At 38.3% G+C, this 15,065-nt stretch overlaps 1 protein-coding gene across 2 annotated transcripts in view; it reads right to left on the bottom strand.

Moving 5' to 3' along the window:
• Positions 1-15,065, bottom strand: part of slc25a12 (solute carrier family 25 member 12) — a 95,973-nt gene that overhangs the window by 30,314 nt on the left and 50,594 nt on the right. For both annotated transcript variants that reach the window (XM_072261879.1, XM_072261880.1), the window contains exons 10-11: positions 7,823-7,907; positions 4,843-5,001 (exon numbers count right to left, since the gene is read on the bottom strand). In XM_072261879.1, the coding sequence (XP_072117980.1) occupies positions 4,843-5,001; positions 7,823-7,907 (244 nt within the window). The remainder of the gene's footprint in view (positions 1-4,842; positions 5,002-7,822; positions 7,908-15,065) is intronic.

Raw genomic sequence — 15,065 nt, 5'->3', positions numbered from 1 at the left:
AAGGATGAGAGGGGATCTGATTGAAACTTATAAGATTATTAAGGGATTGGACACACTAGAGGCAGGAAACATGTTCCTGATGTTGGGGGAGTCCAAAACCAGAGGCCACAGTTTGAGAATAAGGGGTAGGCCATTTAGAACGGAGTTGACGAAAAACTTTTTCACCCAGAGAGTTGTGGATCTGTGGAGTGCTCTGCCTCAGGCGGTGGAGGCCAATTCTGGGATGCTTTCAAGAAAGAGTTAGATAGAGCTCTTAATGATAGCAGAGTCAAGGGATATGGGGAGAAGGCAGGAATGGGGTACTGATTGTGGATGGTCAGCCATGATCACAGTGAATGGCGGTGCTGGCTCGAAGGGCCGAATGGCCTACTCCTGCACCTATTGTCTATTGTCTATTATCACTCCTTACTGCTATCCAAGGAAGGTTCCTGGGGTATTTAAGGCTGAAGAGTGGGTTTATCTGTAGCAGACTCGGGCACTCAAAAAGTTCAAGCATTTATGTAGACCTGCCACAAATCCAGTGATAACTCTTTTTTTTCCTGAACAACTTATACACAAAGAACAAATGACAGCAATCCAATTTGGTGGCTTTTGGATGAAACTTACTGCAATCAAACCAATTGTCCTTGGAATAGCATAAATAAAATTGTTGCACTGCTACTGCTAAATAAGCAAGCAGCTTGCCAATAGAGATGTTGGCAAGTCACTTTTTGTTTAGCAGTAGCAATGCAACAGTTTTATTTTGAATTGAGGGCCTGAACTCCATTAGATCCTGCTGAACAGACCCGTGCTTTGCCTATTATAGTGAAAATAAAAACTACCTCCTATGTCCTTTGTTCTTCATGAAGACACAATTATACACATTAATCATATTCAAGAAAATGTTTTTCAATTCAGTCAGCATAGAGACAGAGAGAAGATAAAAATGCTTAGAACAGCAAGTCTCAAAATACAGCATAGGACGCTGGCCTCGGGCCTACATTGTCTGTGCTGACCCTGATGCCAATTTAAACTAACCACATTTGCTCACATATGCTCTGTACCCCTCCATCCCCTACCTGTTCATGTGACTATTTAAATGCCTCAAACATGCCTCTCATAAATGCCTCCATCATAACCCCTGCAGTATTTTCCAGGCACTTACCGCTGTGTGAAAAAAAATTTGCCTCGCAAACCTTTAAACTTTCCCTCTCTCACATCAAATCTATGCTCTTTGGCATTTGAAGTTGCCAAAGTTCTGATATTAGCTGCCTCAGTAAGTGAACATGAAATTATTTTTAAAGTTACGAAGTCATGAAGAAACAAATTCATCACCTTAAAACAAAAAAAATTACACCAATATTTTACAACAGCGAGCTCTGACACAACATCTCCTGGTGACGAATATGATGGTTTTCTACCTTTATGAAGCACCAATTCTGTTTAGCATTTGTATTTTTACACTTATGTGATAAGATTAAGAAAGGAACAAGGAGGACTCAAGTAAAGTCACATTAACCAAATTAACATTTTTTGGGACAGCTGATCTTAACGTGGTCAAGAACAAATAAAATACCGAAATTCAACTTTACAGTAAAATTTAATGAATTGCTGCTGTATTTCTCCATGCAGCAAGCCTGCTTATTTATATGTAAATAGACACTTTGGCTACTGTATCTGTCCCTTTTGCTCATTTACTCTAACCCTATAAAACTGTATTCTTCTGCGCCGCCTTCTTCTATTTACACGTCTGTCTAAGCACCTCTGCAATATGGTATATGTAATCAATTCCGCTAAGACGTTCTAGGTATTAACCATTCTCAGTATAAGAAAAACTTATCCCTCAGATCCCCTTTAAAACTCCTTCTTTGCATCTTAAACTTATGATCTCTTGATTTTGACACCTCTCCCATGGGAAAATGCTTTTGACTTTCTACCCTATCTATGCCTCTCATACACCTATCAGGTCACCCCTCAATCTACTTCACTCCCAGGAAAACAAGACAAGCCCATCTAATCCCTTCCCATAACTAAAGTCCTCCAATCCAGGAAACACCTTGGTGAATCTCTGCCTTCTTTCAAATGCAATCATATCCTTCCCTATAGTGTGAAAACCAGAAATGAACATAATACTTCAAGTGTGACCTAACCAGTGTTTTGGTCTTTACTTGTTTAATGACGTCTGCCAGTGAACCTGATCTGCTTTTGAAAACAAAACGGTCAAGTGATTTTTGCTGCTACTCCGCCAATGCAGAATACCTGTGGCCGCCAGTCAAAGGTTCTCAGTTATAGCTTTTCTTTTCTTTTTCAATCTTTTTATTAGTTTCATAAAATAAAAACATAACATAGCAATAATACAAATAGTAGGAGATACATTGTTGTACTTAAAATGAGTAATTATAAGACCAAATAGTATAAATTGACAAAACTCCCAATCGTGTAGGATAACAATGAATAATACAGGACAAAAAAAAACTGAAGAAAAATCATGAAAAAGGAAAAAAAAATAGAAAAAAAAAACCCCCATCCCAAAAAAAACTAAACAGAATTAGTCAACTAAACTAAAAGACTTGGGCAATTCTAACAACTTAAAAATGGAAAAGAAGAAAACCTTAGTGTCGACAACTCCATTCCTCTCAACCAACAGTACAGAGAAATAAGTTTGGAAATGGTCAAGTTACATCATATGAAAATGCTGAATGAACGGCCTCCAAGTTTCTTCAAATATAATGGAAGGGTCATAAACCGCACTTCTAATTTTTTCCAAATTCAAACACACTGTAGTTTATGAAAACCAATGAAATACAGTAGGAGGGTTAATCTCTTTCCAATTCAGCAAAATGGATCTTCTGGCCATTAAAGTAAGAAATGCAATCATCCAGCATGCTGAAGAGGTTAAATAATTTGAGTCTATCATTGGTAATCCAAAGATAGCAGTAATTGGATGAGGTTGTAAGTCTATATTCAAAACCGTTGAAATAATATCAAAAATATCTTTCCAATATTTTTCCAATAAAGGACATGACCAAAACATGTGAGTTAAAGAAACTATCTCGAAATGACATCTATCACATATAGGATTAATATAAGAATAATAACGAGATAGTTTATCTTTGGACATATGAGCCCTGTGCACTATAAACTGTATCAACACATGTTTAGCACATATAGAGGATAAATTAACCAATTGAAGAATTTTTTCCCATTTTTCAATCAGTATAATAATCTTAAGTTCTCTTTCCCAATCAGCTTTAATTTTATTGGAAACATCAGGACATAAATTCATAATTATATTATATATAATTGCTACAATACTTTTCTGAGAGAGATTTAGATCTAAAATTTTTTCCAAAGTGTCCACTGGATATGAGTGTGGAAAATTAGGAGAAACTGTAATTAAAAAGTTTCTAATCTGTAGATATCTAAAAATGTGAGATCTGGGTAAGTTATATTTATTAGAAAGTTGATCAAAAGACATGAAACAATTATCCAAAAATAAATCATGGAAACGTTCAGTTATAGCTGAACATGCTCAGATAACTATCAGTGCAACACTTAATTAAATAACCCATCAGAGGCTGGCAGTCTTTCCTTCATTTGAGCATAGAACTAAGGCCATGCATCCCAATTTATCATGTTGCTGATTTATTTTTCTCCAGATGAAACAACTATGGTCTTGGCAAATTACCTGCTGGTCTACTCAAATGAAGGGACACTTTGACTACAGTATCCTGATTACCTTAATAGTGGCAAATGTCTTTTTAAAAATTTTAACCTCATTAGCACAACTAAGTTATTTTCATGGCCTGATTTGCCAAAAACAAAAGTTATCTGCATTGCTTGGAAGCATCTTGTTAAGGGGCTGACTTGGGACAGAACAGAACCACGCATATTAGACTCAAGTTCCATAAATCTACTTTATAAAGTGAAGATAACTCTGAATCATAATGAAACTGAAAATGCAACTTTTAATATGTGGTAACAATTTGAGTTATATTCTTGCTTATTATGTTACCACTTTTTAAAAGTTGCTTTTTCAGTCTCATTATGATTCAAAGTTATCTTCACTGAATAAAGTAGATTTATGGAACTTGAGTCTAATATGTATGATCTTGTTCTGTCCCATGTCAGTCCCTCACAAGATACTTCTAAGCAATACAGATAACTTTTGTTTTTGGTGAATCAAGCTCTTCCCTGAATTCTAAATTTTAGAATATACCCAACTCTGTTACTGTAGCTAATAAGTAGCTTTTAGAGAGCTACATAAACGTGCAGAGAATAGAGGGATATGGATCAAGTACAGACAGAAGTGATTAGTTTATATCATTGGTTTCTATATGCCCCTTTTTTATTTGCCTGCATTTTCATCAATTGCCTCCTCCAGTCTGCTCCACTGGCTGATTCTCCAACTGTAATATTACACTAGGCATCACTTACAGTGGTCAATTAACTTCCCAACGAGTAAATGTTTCTGAGATATGGAAGGAGGCTGCAGCACCTGGAGGAATCCTAATTAGTAAAAGGGAAAAATGGGCAAACTCCACATAGACAGCACTGGGGGAAAGCATCAAGTGCAGGTTTGCAGAGCTGTGAAGCACAAGCCCTACGTGTTGTACTACTATGCTGCCTGCCTACATAGCATCTGATAGGCACTTATTAGCAATCTCATGCAAGACAGAATAAATGCCAACTTTACTGCATGAAGGTTAAGACACTAAGTCCAAAAAGCATCTAGCACTCGAAGAGAAGCAGGAGTATGAACTTAGGATCAAACATTTCAAATACCTTCCCATTCTGGCAAAGAAATAGTAAAGCTTCATACTCAATAAACCAGATAGTTGCATAATTCTACTACAGACCTACCTCTATAAAGGCCAAAAAACCCCTCATAACGCACAACTTTCTGGAAACAGTCAAAACTATTTTTGTACATCAGTTCTCCAATGAAAGATCCTGTAGAGCGCTGGTTCTGCATTCGTGTCTTCACTAAATCAATAGGATAAACTGCAGTTGCTCCCACCGCTGCAAAAGAGGTAAAGGCCAGGGTAAGTTTAATAATAGTACTAATTGTCAATATTTAAATATTATCCCTACTTACAATGGCCATGTTTACAGCAAGTAACTTTCTACAATAGTTTTCCAGTATTATAGAAACTAATTACAAAGTAACAACCTGGGTATCACTAGCAAGGCTGCCATTTAACACCCATCTCTATCTTCCCTTGAATTGAGTAGCTCAACAGGCGATTTCAAAGGGCCCTTGTGTGAACAAGACTGGTGGCACTGAAGGCACACATAGATGAGTCCATGCAAGAACAGCAGATTTCCTTCCCCAAAAGCCATTAAGGAAACAGAAGGGCATTTACAACAATCTAGTAATTTTATTTTAATTTCAATATCACCAACTAAATTTACATTCAGCAGTTTAGATATGAACCCAGTTTTCTAGATTATTTGTTCAGCCCCCGGATTACTGATCAGCTCATTTAACTGTTGGGCCATGCCCATAACTTTGCAAGATATTAAGTGCAGCAGCTATTTTGAGCAACTCAATAAATTTACTGCACTTTTTAAAGGGATATTTCCTTAGTTACTTACTTTTTACACTCAAATTTATATACACGTCAATTGAAATTGCTGTAAGGCAAACTTTAGCGTTAGTTCTTCATATCCACTGTGAACTAGTTAATTTCAAACCTTCTAAACTACAACAAACAGCTTTGAAACAAGAAATTTTTAGGTACTATGTAATACGACAGCAAGGCACATACTTAATTGCTAGCATTATTTTGTGTAGTTTTCGTAAATGAGTTACATGCTGTTAGCTTTAACCCAACTGGATTTACTTAATAGTTTTCAATTACACACTAAATTCCTTGCAGTGTGTCTTGGGCAATGATGATTTTGTCCAATAGTGGCAATGTGTCCGTTTTAAACTATGCAGGCTGTACAGGCATAAACAAATATACACTGTCTTGAAAAGTTATTCAGCAACCCCCCCCCCAAACCCTTTGATCACATAAATGAGTATTACAACTAGGGATTTTGATCAACTTAACTGAGAATTCTTAGTTGTGAATCCAATGCTCCTATTTTCACAGTGAAGCCAAAAAAAACAGGCAAAGGTGTAAAACTAAAAATTCAAAAACTTAAATGTCAGCCCTTCAAAAGCATTCATCCCCCTTTGCTCAGTACTTAGTTGAACTACCTCTCGCCTCCACCATACTTTACATTAGGGACGGTGTTACTTGACCGATGCACAGTATTAGATTTATAACACGTGCTGCTTTTAAAAAAAGCATATCCTTGCCCATAAAGATATTGATATTACAGTATTAGAAGATACTGTAAAGATGTGGAAGAAGATTTTGTGGTCAGATGAGTCTAAAGTGGAACTCTTTGGCCTCAATACTAAGCAGTACTTGTAGGGTAAATCTAATACTGCTCATCAGCTAGGTAACACCATCTCTATTGTAACACATCATGCTCTGGGGATGCTTTTCAGCAGCTGGGACTGGAAATCTGGTCAAGATTGATGTGAAGATGAACGCTGCTAAATAAAGGGAGATCTTGGATAAAAAACTGATTGCCTCTGCCAGAAAGCTTAATCTGGAGAGGAAGTTCATCTTTTCGCAGGGCAATGACCCAAATCACACTGTAGAAGAGGAAGAAAAATAATAACAGCTATTGCTGCATTCTTTACAAGAATTAACAAAATTGCACAACTAAATCTTGGTAAAGACCAACAGCAGTGCTGCTAAGATCAAAATATGGTCTCCAAACAGGTACTCTTTAGTTCAGTTACTGGAATCAAATTTATCTGTGAATAGCAGTACTGCAACCTGGGCATCAACAAAGAAGCAAACACCAGCTACTTGTACTGTAGCCACCTTTGACCATCCTGTAACTGCTACCGTTTCTTGGCTGTGACACTGACCCTTGCAGGTCTCCTGCCAAAGTTAAAATGCTACACTAATGTCAGTTAAATACCAGACAAACACCTTAATATGCAAATTCTATCTTGCAGGAATGATGACCAGCTTCAATCCAGTAAACATAAAATGCAATCTTGCAGTGACTGGGTGGTAGATAGAACGATGATTTTAAGATCCCACCAGCTAAGCTGTCTGGAGAATTCATGCAATTATGTGAAACACTAAAATACCAACAAAAACCAATATTCTATAAGTGGAAAATTATACATGCAACAAATCAAAATGAGTGGAGAAGTTCTACTAAGTTTCAAAATTTCTTGTTCAAGTTGCAATATGATAAATCTCAATGAAACTCTTTCCTGAATCCAATTAGATTAAACAGCACCTTTAATGAAACAGGCTTATAAAAATTGGTACCAATTCCAGAAGTTTTTCTCAATATAATGTAGACAAGGCACATGCAAAATGCAAGGGAAACATGAAGCCAGAGAGGAATATCTGTGTTCTTTAAAAAAAGACTTCACTTGCATATCATAATACAGATTTTTTTTAAACAGCACACGAATCTAGATTTTATCTTAATCCTTGGATTTTTTTTTAAATTCATCTTGAAACACTTGAGATAATTTTTCCCATTAAGTATAATTAATATGCTTCATAACTTGATCCGGAAGTCTGCTGCAATTATTGAGCTTTTGCCCCAAAGACAGTCTGGAGCCAGAAGTGGAATTGCAGTATTATATCAATCCTCTGATCACAAATACATATAAAAGGAACTTTACAAAGCCTTCCAGATATGTCCCTTTATTTCAATGGCTTGCACCTTAGCTGATTTGGACAGGACTGGATTGATGAAATCCTATTTTATTAGCCAAAGTTTTTGAACAACATTGAGACATATCACTCACCTCCAGCAATTGAGCCCAAAGTGAACCTGTAAACAGATTCAGCAGCCTGGAGCCATATAGGCCTGCGGGTATCACTGAATGATTGCTGGAACAGAAAAGACAAAGGAGTGGAATGTGAGAAAGTTAGCTGTACGAAAAGTTTCTTTTTAAAAATTATTACTGCAAATCTTGTTTGGAATTACACAAGTTACTATAATAGTAAACCAGGCAACTTCAAATTTGGATTAACTTCAATTTATATAAAAACTACTTCTTTAGTAGTTTTTTAGTAGATGAAGACCATCATCCTCGACCTCGACGGATAGCCACGACGACTTTTTTAGAAGGAGAATATATTGCAAAAAGTAGCAATGATCATCATAACAAGTTAGGTTCATTTCACTTTCATAACCAAGTTTTATTTAGACAAATGAAAAGCACAAAGCAACATACAATACTTTTGCCTTGCTGAACACAGCTGTCCTAAGGATAAACCCTATTCTTTTGGAATCTTCTTTCTTTGTGGATTAATTCAAGCAATATGAAAAATATAGTAGTTCATATCTAAAGCATTTAAGTATGCTGAATTTTAGTCTTTTATATTTCTTCAATATAATTTTCAACAGACTTACAAAGCTATCATTACTGTGATCAGTAAAACTGAGTGCAGCAAGTTGGTTGAAGGGATACTGGCTGTATCCAAATTTTCCATAAATAAGGCATATCTTATGTGGAAGTAACTCAAGCTGCAGAAACAATAGTTTTGACTTACAAACCCCATTTCTAGAAAAGTTGGGATATTTTCCAAAATGCAATAAAAACAAAAATCTGTGATATATTAATTCACATGAACCTTTATTTAACTGACAAAAGTACAAAGAAAATATTTTCAATAGTTTTACTGACCAACTTAATTGTATTTTGTAAACATACACAAATTTAGAATTTGATGGCTGTAACACACTCAACAAAAGTTGGGACAGAGGCATGTTTACTATTGTGTTACATCACCTTTCCTTTTAATAACACTTTTTAATCGTTTTGGAACTGAGGATACTAATTGTATTAGATTTGCAATTGGAAATTTTGTTCATTCTTGCTTGATATAAGACTTCAGCTGCTCAACAGTCCGTGGTCTCCGTTGTCTGATTCTCCTCTTCATGATGCGCCATACATTTTCAATAGGAGATAGATCTGGACTGGCAGCAGGCCAGTCAAGCACACGCACTCTGTGTCTACAAAGCCACGCTGTTGTAGCCCGTGCAGAATGTGGTCTGGCATTGTCCTGCTGAAATAAGCATGGATGTCCCGGGAAGAGATGTCGCCTTGATGGCAACAGATGTCTCTCTAAAATCCTAATATACGCCTCAGAGTCAATGGTCCCTTCACATACATGCAACTCACCCATGCCATGGGCACTGATGCACCCCCATACCATCATAGATGCTGGCTTTTGCGCCTTTCACTGATAACAAACTGGATGGTCGTTTTCATCTTTGGCACGGAGAACTCGACGCCCGTTTCTTCCGAAAACTAGCTGAAATGTGGACTCATCTGACCACAGCACACGGTTCCACAGTCTTTCGGTCCATCTGAAATGAGCTCGGGCCCACAGAACTCACCGGCGTTTGATGTGTGGCTTCCTCCTTGCATTTCTGGATGCAGTGACGGACTGTGTTGAGTGACAATGGTTTTCCGAAGTACTCCCAAGCCCAGCTGGCTATAATTGTCACAGTAGCATGATGGTTCCTTAGGCAGTGCCGCCTGAGGGCTCGAAGATCACGCGCATTCAACAGTGGTTTCCGACCTTGCCCTTTACGCACTGAGATGTCTCTGAATTCTCTGGATCTTTTTACAATATTATGTACTGTAGATGTTGAAAGACCTAAATTCTCTGCAATCTTGCGTTAAGAAATGTTCCTTTTGAACTGACTAACAATTCTCTCAGAAATTTTGGCACAAAGGGGTGAGCCACGACCCATCCTTGCTTGCAAAGACTGAGCCTTTGATGGACACTACTTTTATACCCAGTCATGATACCTCACCTGCTACCAATTAGCCTGCTTAATGTGGAGTCTTCCAAACTGGTGTTACTTGAATATCCTGTGCACTTTTCAATCTTATTTTAACTCTGTCCCAACTTTCGTTGAGTGTGTTGCAGCCATCAAATTCTAAATTTGTGTATATTTACGAAATACAATTAAGTTGGTCAGTAAAACTATTGAATATCTTTTCTTTGTACTTTTGTCAGTTAAATAAAGGTTCACGTGAATTAACATATCACAGATTTTTGTTTTTATTGCATTTTGGAAAATATCCCAACTTTTCTGGAAATGGGGTTTGTATTTACACCCCAGCCCCACACTAACACTTGTAGAAATTCTGCGACAGTGATTTGGTATCTCAAATTTTTGGATAGCAATTTGTCAGCTCTGTAAGGGTGAAATCCATAACCTGAACAGCTGTAACACAGGGATGGGGGGAATATCTATATGCAGCTTGAGTGAATTTGTGGCATTACAGATTCTCAGGGCTGCCCACTTGTTTGTCCATGTCAAACCTTTCTAATCTCTCATCTCTGAATGATGGAAGTAAGCAAAGTGAGTTAAGTTTTCACCTTTTTCATCAAATTGATGTTCCATAAAACAGGCACAATATCAGTAATCCACAGTGAAAAATTTTTTTAAAAAGCAGGATAAAATAAACTTGAGCAGGATGAATAAAATGAATATAAAGCAGGGTAAAACAGTCCTAAATGATATCCTTATACCCATCATACCCTTAGTTCTAATCAACAAGCTCCAAAAGCTGGACCTCCATACCTCACCTCTGCAACCAGATCCCTGACTTCCTCACCCGAAGACCACAGAATGTGCAGGTCAAAAATAACATCTCCTCCTTGCTGACAGTCAATACTGGGACAGCTCACCCACTGCTCTACTCACTCTACACCCACGATTATGAAGCTAGGCACAGTTCAAACGCCATCTATAAATTTGCCAGTGTTACAACAATTGTTAGCAGAATTTCAGATGGTGATGAGGTGGTGTATAGGAGTGAGGCAGATCAGATGGTTGAGTGGTGTTGCAGAAACAACCTTGCATTCATGCCAGCAGAACCAAGGAATTGATTGTGCACTTCAGGAAGGGGAAGTCAGTGGGATCAGAAGTGGAAAGGGTGTGCATTCAGGTTTCTGGGTGTCAACTTCTCTGAGGATCTATAGTGGGCCAAACAAATTGATGCAATTACAAAGAAGGCACAACAGCTGCTATATTTCATGAGGAGTTTGAGGTGAATTGATATGTCACCAAAGACGGTCACAAATTTCCAAAAATGTACTGTGGAGAGCATTCTTAACTGACTGCATTACTGTCTGGTATGGAGGGGCCATTGCACAGGATTAGAAAAAGCTACAGAAAGTTGTAAAACCTGCCAGCTCTATTATAAGACCATAAGATGCAGGAGCAGAAGTAGGTCATTCAGCCCATCGAGTCTGCTCCACCATTCAATCATGGCTGATCCAATTCTTCCAGTCATCCTAACTTCCCTGCCTTCTCCCCATACCCTTTGATGCCCTGGCTAATCAAGAACCTATCTATCTCTGCCTTAAATGCACCCAATGATTTGGCCTCCACAGCTGCTCGAGGCAACAAATTCCACGGATTTACCACCCTCTGATTAAAGTAATTTCTCCGCATCTCTGTTCTAAATGGACGTCCTTCAATCCTGAAGTTGTGCCCTCTTGTCCCAGAATCCCCTACCATGGGAAATAACTTTACCATATCTAATCTGTTCAGGCCTTTTAACATTCAGAATGTTTCTATGAGCTCCCCTCTCATTCTCCTGAACTCCAGGGAATACAGCTGCCAGACGTTCCTCATACGGTAACCCTTTCATTCCTGGAAACATTCTTGTGAATCTTCTCTGAACCCTCTCCAATGTCAGTATATCCCTTCTAAAATAAGGAGCCCAAAATTGCACACACAATACTCCATGTGGTCTCACAGGTGCCTTATAAAGCCTCAACGTCACATCTCTGTTCTTATATTCTACACCTCTAGAAATGAATGCCAACATTGCAATCGCCTTCTTCACCACCAACTCAACCTGGAGGTTAACCTTTAGGGTATCCTGCACAAGGACTCCCAAGTCCCTTTGCATCTCTGCACTTGGAATTCTCTCCCCATCTAAATAATAGTCTGCCCGTTTATTTCTTCCACCAAAGTGCATGACCGTACACTTTCCAACATTGTATTTCATTTGCCACTTCTAACTTCCCGAGCATCAAGGACACCTTCAAAAGGTGATGCCTCAAAAAGACAGCAACCGCCATTAAGGAACCCCATCACCCAGCACATGTCCACTTCTCATTACTACCCCAAGGTGGAGGTGAAGGAGCCTGAAGACACACACTCAATGCTTCAGGGACAGCTTCAGAATTCTGAATGGACAACGAATCCATTAACATTACCTCAGTATTTTTACCCTCTCTTTTTGCCCTAATATTTAATTTAATTTTCTTTTTTTATACATACTCATCATTGTAATTTATAGTTTTTATGTATTACAATGTACTTCTGCCACAGAACAACAAATTTCACAACATACGCCAGTGATATTAAACTTGATTCTGATTCTAAAGGGTCTGCATGAGTGCAACCAAATAAAAGTTGACACAGAATGATACAGAATGATAGAATAACCATAGATGATCAAATGTTGGTTTTAAGTAGCATCCTAGAGAAGTAGATAAACTTTTGGAAGGGGATTATCAAGCTTAAGGATTTGACAACTCTCAGTATAGGTGCAAGAGCTGCAGCAGTTAATACAGGGCCTGCTTTAGAGGATGGATTTGAAGAGAGACGAAAATCTAAAAGGGATGGGAGATTTGCAATGAAGATGAAAATACACACACACAACACAAAAAAATCACAGCTTAACCAGAAGTTACATTGCTCTGCAGCATGGAAATGGTTAAAATAGGCAGCAAACGGCAGCTGTACAGGACAGTTGCCAGGACAATAAACTTCCATGTGAACAGCTATGAAGTAGCAAGGACACACTCCGCAGACCAACATGAGATACGGATGCAAATGAAGAATTGCAAGACACACACTAACTAATGGACATTAACGTATAGTTTCTTTTGGTTATTAACACTTGAAGAATGTATTGTGATTGTTACATTTTTTTTTTGTGTGCCATACTCTGCCAGAGCCTCGGCGACCACTTTTCAAGTGGTTGTCTTGGGGGAAAGATTCTGTGGGTGGTCCCCCACGTCCTTCTCACAGCACAGTTTTTTTTTTTACGAGGCCGAGTTGCGAGCTCAACACTCAAGCCGGCACGGATGGAAAGCGTGCCCGGGAGTGGCCCAACTGGATTTGAACTTGGGAACCTTCGCTCCAAAGTCTGGCGCTGATGTCACTGTGCCACCAGCCGGCCTGCTACATATTAACAAATAAATAATTAGAAAGTGCACAAAGTTTTCAATTAGGTCAAACATTGACCATTCTGAGCAGTTTCAGAACAGTTTGATGACAAGGGCTGGACTGTTCTCCCTGTGCACAAATAAAGCATGATTGAGAAATGAGAGCGAGTTGTCAAAGTCCAGTTAATCGCTAACAACAGCAGCTCTAAATACATGTGCAAAATGTGCAGCAATTAACATGGGGGCTCTTTCTGAGGTTGGAATTGGAGAGTGGCAAACACGTAGAGGTATGGAGGAATTACAATGATGAAACTACACACAAAAATGACAGCAGTGCTCTGAATTAGGACCTCAGCAACAGAATCTGAGAGGACCTTAAGTTTATGAAGCATTGAACTGGGAAGCTGGCTAATCAGGCATTGGCAGTGCCAGTTTTAGAAGAAAGGAGGGCACGATGGTGCTTAGCAGCTGTGCGAAAATAGACACAAAGTCCAGTGATGCTATGGAGATGGAAATAACCAGTCTTAGTGCTGGAGCACATCCATAAAAAAAAAAGCTCATCTTGGATGCAATGCTGTGTCATATTTGAGCAGGTAAGTTCAGCTTCAGGCAGATACCATGGAGAAGGATAGAGGAATAAGAATAATGGCCAATAACAGCGAGGTAGAAATGGGTATTCTCATATACAAATGGAAAATTATGCATTTTCAGATGTGGTCACCAAGAGTAGCATGCAGATGATAAACAGAATGAAGCAAGGTAGATCCGAGGGAGATAGCAAAGGTAGCTGTAGGAATTTAGAAACAGAATCCATTATAGCTGATCCTCTTGCTGCAAGCAAACAGGTAAGGATGCCTTCAAGTGTAAGCAGACTCAACTGACTGACAAATGAAAGGCTATGGAGTGGGATGATAAGATAATCTGGATCAAAATATATTTTTAAGATCAATAAAGTCAAGGAACAATAATTTACATAGGATGCAAGCTATGAATCTGAATTGATGGATTTCTGGAGTGGCTCAGTGAGGGACAATGATAGCAAATCTAATTTCAAAGCCAGCAGGTTCATCTTAAAAGATGTAACAGGCTATAAGGAGTTTTATTGGACTAAAGTAGTTTGTAATATCTTGACTATTAAGGTCACTACTATTAACACTATATAATCAAATAAAGAGATCTCCTGACTGACTAATAATAATATTACTCTTAACTAATACTTCTATCAGATTAAAGTAGTAAAATAATATCCCAGGACACAAGTCTAAATACACAAAAAAATTCTCTGTTGAGTTATTTGCTTACATCTCAACCTGTTAATATAGTGAGAACAATAAACTTTAAACTGTTTTCACTCTATTTCTCTCTCTTTTTGATCCTTTTCTCTCTCTTTTTGATCCTTTTCTCTCTCCTTTTGATCACTGGAAGATCAGAATGGAAATCTATGCACGGAGCCGAAAGAAATGGGATAGATCTTCAATGGATTTTTGCAACTTTATTTACTCGGGGGATGGACACACAGTTCATAGAAGTGCAGCAAAGCAGCAGCAAAGTCATAGACCCTATACAGATTACAGAGGAGGAGGAGGTGTTGGCAAATCAGGGTGGATAAATCCCCAGGACCTGACAAGGTGTTCCTCTGACCACATGGAAGGCAAGTGCAGAAATTGCAGGGGCCCTAGCTGAGATATTTAAATTATTCTTAGCAACAAGTGAGGTGCCGGAGGATTGGAAAATAGCTAATGTCGTTCTGCTGTTTAAGAAAGGCTCTAAAAATAAAACAGGAAATTATAGGTTGGTGAGCCTGACATCAATAGTGGGAAGGTTATTGGAAGGCAT

Source organism: Mobula birostris, chromosome 6, assembly GCF_030028105.1.
Source record: "Mobula birostris isolate sMobBir1 chromosome 6, sMobBir1.hap1, whole genome shotgun sequence".
In the NCBI taxonomy this organism is placed as follows: Eukaryota; Metazoa; Chordata; class Chondrichthyes; order Myliobatiformes; family Myliobatidae; genus Mobula; species Mobula birostris.
The sequence above is the reverse complement of the archived record's forward strand: the minus strand, read 5'-3'. Positions and strand labels throughout refer to the sequence as shown.